This window comes from Vigna radiata, chromosome 9, assembly GCF_000741045.1.
Source record: "Vigna radiata var. radiata cultivar VC1973A chromosome 9, Vradiata_ver6, whole genome shotgun sequence".
Lineage (NCBI taxonomy): Eukaryota > Viridiplantae > Streptophyta > Magnoliopsida > Fabales > Fabaceae > Vigna > Vigna radiata.
The window spans coordinates 5,236,139-5,243,096 of NC_028359.1; the positions used below are offsets into that span (position 1 = coordinate 5,236,139).

The following is a 6,958-nucleotide window of genomic DNA, read 5'->3' on the forward strand; positions in this document are numbered from 1 at the left end:
AAGATAACGACCACATTATCATTAACATTTTAATTTTTCAGATAAATAAAAGAAAGATCTATTTAATAGCGTGATGATTATTCTAGCCTTTTTGTCCAAACCATTTATTTAATATACAAAAATAAACTTTATTAAATTTCCTCTGGCATAGGTATGCATTGGCAATACCTCTCATTTAGCTACTATTAGCATGGAAAAAAGTGAAGTAAGAACACTGCAATTAATTATTCATTTAGATTGAAAGAGCCACCAACAATACAATTTTGCCACACCTCTCTAAAAGAATTTATCATCATGAAAGAATAGAATTACAGAATAAGTCAAAAAAGAAAAGATACTTACTTTACACATTAGCTATTTATAAGTAGGAATGAGCAGAAGGATGCATACTCTCACGTACCCTCAACACCCTTAACAGAAATATGCATCCTTTCTGAACCAAAACCACAGTTATGTTAAGCAAAATCAAATAAATATTACAAAAAGAAGAAAAAAAAATGATTTTTTTTTTTACGAGCAACACTGCTCAAAACAATGGTTTTAAAATGATCATCATGCTGTTGCTGCAAGCATGGATGAATTGGAGCTTTCCTCGTCTGGTGGGGGCTTGATATATTTCCCTATCACTTGTTGGCGATGACGTTTCCTCATTCTGATCTGTTTTTCTATGCTCTTTTGCTTTCTCTTTTCCTTCTCTTTGTGCCTTAAACTTCTCTCTCTCTCGTATACACCTTGCCAGAATACTTCACCCGTTGAAGGCCACAACCAATGCCTCTTAGGATCCTCAGAATCTGATAGTTCCGCCAAGTCCTCATCCATGCTCTTAAGGGTGCTGTATGAGAACCATTTGATCCACATCTGTCCCCTGCGGCTCTTGAACTTGTGTTGTTCCTGCATCAAACCAGTCTCCGGGTCCACATACACCATTCTCCTTGCACTGTGGTATGCCCACACATTCACAAGAAGCTCCAGAAGCCGTGAATAACAATGCTTATCCTGCAATTTCATTTCATCCATGTTTTTACACAAGTGGGGGCAAAAATAAGTAGCAACGATATAATATACTTTATCCTTTGAGGAAGAAAATTACTTTTGACAAACTCAAAGGACAGCGTCCTGTTGAATGGTGTTCATCATACATCTCTGCATCCATTGCATCCACAAACATTCTGCACAAATTGTGGTTTACATCAGTTATTTAACTCATAAACAAGTTACAAGAGATCGATTTTCTTATTTTGCTAAATGAACTTAGTTTATTATACCTGGAGAACATTACAAACTCCAAAAAGGATCTAGTGGGCAGAGCCCAACTCTGCACGACAGACCATGTATCACCATCTACAGGCATTGGTGGCAAAGAATCCACATCATCTTTTAACCCATACATTCTCCTCATGGCTTTTGAGAAAGTAAACCTTCGCTCAAACACAAATGTATAGAAAATCAAGCAACATCTTTAAATATGTAAAAGAAAATGAAAGCAAGGGTCTAAAGACTCAAGCTTTCATGTACTCAAGATAAAACAATGGATTTAAGAGATCATACTTGCAATTTCCTGCATTAATGGCGTCACAAAATGACCAAAAGTCCTTTTGCAAAGGGTTTCGTGAATCCATATCCATGCGAACCCAAAAGTATAGTGCATCCCCGTACCTTTTGGATTGGATGGCATTCAATAATGAATTTTCAGCAGTTTCGGACAAAGATGCCTGTTAAAATTCCACAATAGATGTCATAAGAAGCATGAACAAGAGACAGATTTGAAAAATCCAATTTATCATTTCCATTCAAGTCACCTTTCGAATCTTTCAGCCTTACACACATTCCTCTAAATAGACAAATATATTGACAGATGGAAAAGGATATCAAGAGGCATATGCCCAAAGAAATGAGACATGGAAAAAAAACAATCATTTATACCTTCTTTGCTGTTGCTCTCCAAGACTGAAATCCAATCCAAGCATTTCTGTGTAACCGGTCAATCCTGTTTGCAATTGCAAAGAAGGCTCCATGTTCGCCGAGTAAATCGCGATAGTAACCATTATTAAGCAGTGGAAGACGAGAAGGAGCGTCAACATCATCTTTCCCTGGTCGACGACCTTTACCGGACTGCAAACATCCAGCACATTCATAGCATCAGATTGAAATAAGAAGCCAATCACTATATTTTTCAGAAGAGAAAGCACTAAGTACTATTACAGAATATTTGGGGCATTATTATTATTGCATACGAATACAAGGGGTACCTAAATATCCCTCTTAAGGTTTCTCCAAATAAAGCCTTTTTCCATACACAAGACCAGAAAATCAAGTGTTATAATCACTGGTAAAAGTGGACTAATATGAGAATACAATATAATACGAAAACACCCAACTTACCAGGCCAACTCCTCGATAAAGAGTTTTCTTATGTAGAAAAGACCAGGATCCTTCCCCGAAATAGGGTTCATAAATGCATAGTGGTTGTCCTGTACGCTCAAGCTCTCCATCATCTCTTTCGTGTAAATCATTCTTTGCTCTATCAGCCCTCTTAGCATTTTTATATACATCCTCCCATGTTCCATGAAACTGCTCTGTTCTATCCTTCAACTGCATTAAAACTCAACACGAGTTAAAAGCTTAACTCACCAGAAATGAAAGTCATCAAAGATCTAATACCCAAATTTCATAAAGAATAATCCTAAATTCTCCTAATCATTCTTCCAAATAATCCTCCTTAAGAAATTTGAACACTTGGGGTTTCATTGATAACGAGAGTACTAGGAAAGTTATTTGATGTTTTAGAAAGAAATAGCATTTCTCTTCTATAAATTAAAGCATTCCTTGATCTCACCTCTTCATCCTCCCTCCTTTTTTTGGTAAGAGCCACTTGAGTATATCTTTCTTCTTCCCATATGCTATATACAAATATATCATTTGCTGCAACTGTCGTAGTGGATCTATTTTTATGAGAATGATTCCACTGGCCCTCGTATTTATCCAAAAACATGCTACTTCTTAATGTCCTATTACTATATGTCATATTTGGAACAGCTTCAAATAAATGCCATTGCCACTGTTCTTTAACATTGGGGGGAATATCTGAAACAGCCTTGGGTGGAGTAACCTCTGATGGAAGCCTGAGAATACTCTGAAGTAAAGATGCATATCCATCAATTGCTTCTGAAACCATAAGATTCTTTGCAGTGTTCCTCCCTATAGAGGCAATGTTACGAGCCAAGGGTGAGATTTTCCCATTTGAGATCACTTCCAACAAAATTTGTCTCAGAGCTCTGATATTATCCCTTGGGAAAAGATAGCCATTCACCCTGTCATCAACCTAGTTAATGTCAACAAGATAGTCAGCACTCTCCACAGAAATACATGATATGAGAAACTTTAACTCTTCATTTTAGATACAGGGAAGTTATTGTAAAAGTAAAAAAGAAATAACTAGTCTGGACTATTGGAGGAGAAGAGACTTCAAATTAAAGATTGATAAAAGTAACAACCAGCAATCTAGACCCATGATATGGCTAACGTAAAAAGATTAGAGTGCAAACTTACATATTTTCTGATCATGGGAACATCTGGAGCAATAATTGGTTTCTCAAATGACATAGCCTTGATCAAAATCTCTGGAAAACAATGTTCTTCAAGAAGGGATCCATACACCACTACATCTGCTATGCCAAGAACGGAATCGGCATTCAAATCTCCAGCTATGTGCTCTATAATACCCCTTGGGTATTTCAAGCTATGCGCCATGGTCTAGTGTAACAGAGTAAAAGATGAGAAACTTCAAATTATTTAGCCAAAAATCAAAGATAAGGTGGGTATATACCTCAAGAGCCACACTGTAATTATTTGTTAATTCTCTACTATGAACAATGATTCGTAGTCTTGCACTGGCATTATCTCTGTTAATAGGGAAATCTGTCACAAGTGGTTCTAAAGCCCTTAAAACAATGGCATGCCCCAACCACATGCCCTTGTACAGAAATTGACTGCTCACAATTGCAATAATCACATCTTCGGGGTCATAGCCCATATTGACACGCAAATTATCTTTATGTAAGGCCATAAATGCTTCTGCTTCTAATGCTTCGGCAGGGGAACCAGGAATAACGAAAAAATTTCCAGCATCAAATGTGGAGTAAATCATCTGTGGAATTACAAAATAATCATATGTCACAGGTATGATTTCAGTGTATCAAACATTAAATAAATAATTTGGCCCATACATCTTACCGGCAAAGCATAGTTTGGAAAGACAACAACTGTTGAACGATTGAAAACTCTTCCCCAATCGTTCAAAAATTCTATCTGCCCATTAGTGGTATATTGCCTTGATCGATAAGCAAGAGCATTTTCATGAACAATCCATATAAGAGGGATGGACTTGAAAGGTTCCTGCAAAAAGCTGTACAAAATAAAATCATTCGTGTTACTTGAAAGGATATTCATGCCAGAAACCTCAAACACAATTCATGGATGCAAAGGCAGTAAGGGATTCAGGAAACAACAATCAAGTATCATACCATGAAAAGGCACCTTTGGCTTCTAGAGAGCTCACAATTATACCATCATAGCTGGGAAGAAAACAGACATTAGCTTCAATGTTGACAAGATATATAAACATCAAAAAGATTAAAGAAACAGTTATTTTATCAGCCTAAGTTGCTATTTAATTCGGATTTCCACACATTTCAATTATTAAACTATTCAAAATTCTTTTTTTTATCAGCATACAAAACGCTTAGTCCAGAAGTAAAATTAGAAGAACAATCATACTTTAGCCAGTCCACAGTGTTGTTTCGCTTATCACAAGTTCTGACGATAGAAATGGGAACTCCTAACTTTCTCCACACATTATGCCCTGGTCCATCTTCAAGTGAAAAGACCTGCAAAACATAGAAAGTACCTGGGCTAAAATAAACATAAAATTGATTGAAAATAAATGTTGAAAATGATGTCAGCCAAAAAAATCTTAATAATTTTTAGCCTCACTTTGACTAGTCACAATTCTCTTAAGGACGTCAATCTACAATTTTAAACCCGTAATCCTGCTTCGATTTTCAAATACGTGATTGCCTAGATTCTATGAGGCATTTGAAAGTTGAAGCCAATAGTAAAGTAAACACAGATACAACAAACTAACATTTTTCCTATAATTCGACATATTCTCCAGCTCTTCCAGAAACAAAGCACCACATTCACCCAACACTAGTGCACTCAGAGAGACATTGATTATTTAGTTGGCTCCCTATTCATCCTATTTTCCCTAAACTCACCAATTTTACAATATAAAATGCCGAGAACAAACTGTAAACGGAGTACCTGGATTTCATAGCCAATCTCTTGCAAAGCAGTTGCAACTGTTACCATAAGTAATTGGTGAGAATCAACCAACAGTTCTCCAAACACCTTCAAAAGAAATCAAAATCACATCAATAGAGAAATAAATTTTCATAGATCAACCATAATAACGAAAAACTCATACAGCACTAAAAATTACTTAACAACAAACTTGACTCTAACTTCAACAGTTCCAAATTGATGTCAACCTACCCCCATTAATAAAAACCATGCCGAAGTGAACCACATGCACAACCTAAAAACACCAATGCATAAAAAAGTGTTTGAAAATGGTTAAACTAACCAATGCAAGCTGAGGCTTCCTGTATCCAAAATGTTGCACTGTGTGGTTAAACAAACCCGCATCCATGCCCTCACCACCACCTCTCCTAAATTTCTCCAAAATCATTGGCAAAAGAAGGGCATCCTCCCCAATGTCCAACACAACCTTCTGAATTTCTCCATAATGGAACAAATTATCAGACCGCATTCTCACAGCTTTCAAGGACTCATCATCGGAGTTTTCCACAACCGACCCTGGCAGAAACATTTGGAACACAACGACCAAGCACAGAAACACCACCACCGTACAAATCCATTGCAAGTAATCGAGCTTCTTAAAGAGCAACCTCGAAAAGCTCGATCTGAACCTGTGAGAGAAAGGATTCTTCTCTTTTCTAGTGAACTGAGTACCAAACAAGCTCCCCTTCTTCAATGGGATCCCAGATTCCAAGGAACCCATTAGAGTCCCATCAATTGGGTCGCAGCAGAATGGGGAAAAGCTTCAAACTTGGGCGAAAACTGGCATGCAGACTAACACCCAGATGCCAGCCCTCCAATGGGGATTCAACCAGAGCTGAAAAAGACCCAAACTTTGTGCTTGAATTCAAGAAAAAGACCAAGAAAGATTCTGGGTGTGAAAAAACGGGGTTCTGATGTGGATTTGGGTGATTTGATGTGGGAACTGTTCAGTGAATTTTACTTAAGACGAAAGAAAGAAGGAAGAAGAAGAAGAAGATTTGACGAGTGGGAAGTGGATGCACACGGTAGAGACAATGCCCAGTGAGCTGAAGACTCGGGAACGAAACGAATCTAATCTGAAAAAATAAAAATTAAAAAGGAAAAACAAAACGAAAATTAAATGGATCCATATTTTTGCTGTCTGAAAGGGTAACTACAAATGTGTGCTCTTTTTATTGATTTATTTATTTGGCAAAATGAAAGTGTTCTATATCTGTGTTAAATAAACTTCAACAAATCTTGTTCTGCTACCTATTTGGAAATGAAATGCTAATATCTTGTCACGCGCATTGGGTGAAAAGCGTAGGGTCACGCGTGCAGAGAAAAAGTTATAGAAAAAAAAAACAGTATGAAGTATTCTGAAACCCTTTGATGTGATTGATTATTGAGCTTTTTTTCCACATAGGTAGAGTCTCAATATTGTAGCAGAAACTAAATCTGCATAGAGACTTTATGAAATTTTTAATAAAGTGAATATGATAATCAAAAGCATGAGTTTTTATGTGAACCGTTATTTTAGCTTTTAGATTAATCAAAACATGAGTTTTTATTATTCTACTTTCTTTTTAGTATTATATTGCTATACTCTGCTATCTCA

The 6,958-nt window shown here is 36.6% G+C and overlaps 1 protein-coding gene across 1 annotated transcript; it reads right to left on the reverse strand.

Moving 5' to 3' along the window:
• Positions 1-206: 206 nt before the first annotated feature.
• LOC106773148 lies at positions 207-6,572 on the reverse strand. Its single transcript, XM_014659840.2, has 14 exons — positions 5,645-6,572; positions 5,323-5,409; positions 4,777-4,886; positions 4,524-4,574; positions 4,234-4,405; positions 3,827-4,147; positions 3,550-3,753; positions 2,837-3,322; positions 2,383-2,592; positions 1,924-2,112; positions 1,549-1,712; positions 1,266-1,418; positions 1,091-1,169; positions 207-996 (listed from the first exon to the last, which is right to left on the reverse strand). Exons 1-14 carry the CDS (start codon positions 6,080-6,082, stop codon positions 553-555), a joined length of 3,108 nt encoding a protein of 1,035 aa, XP_014515326.1. The 5' UTR covers positions 6,083-6,572; the 3' UTR covers positions 207-552.
• Between the last annotated feature and the right edge of the window lie 386 nt (positions 6,573-6,958).

What these genes read in the sequence shown, in the direction of transcription:
- LOC106773148 (XM_014659840.2), bottom strand. Translation starts at nt 6,082, where the DNA reads ATGGGTTCCTTGGAATCTGGGATCCCATTGAAGAAGGGGAGCTTGTTT. An exon ending in TTCCAAACTATGCTTTGCCG is followed by an intron (nt 4,148 to 4,233) that starts GTAAGATGTATG and finishes GTAATTCCACAG; the next exon opens with ATGATTTACTCCACATTTGA. An exon ending in ATTAATGCAGGAAATTGCAA is followed by an intron (nt 1,419 to 1,548) that starts GTATGATCTCTT and finishes GTTTGAGCGAAG; the next exon opens with GTTTACTTTCTCAAAAGCCA.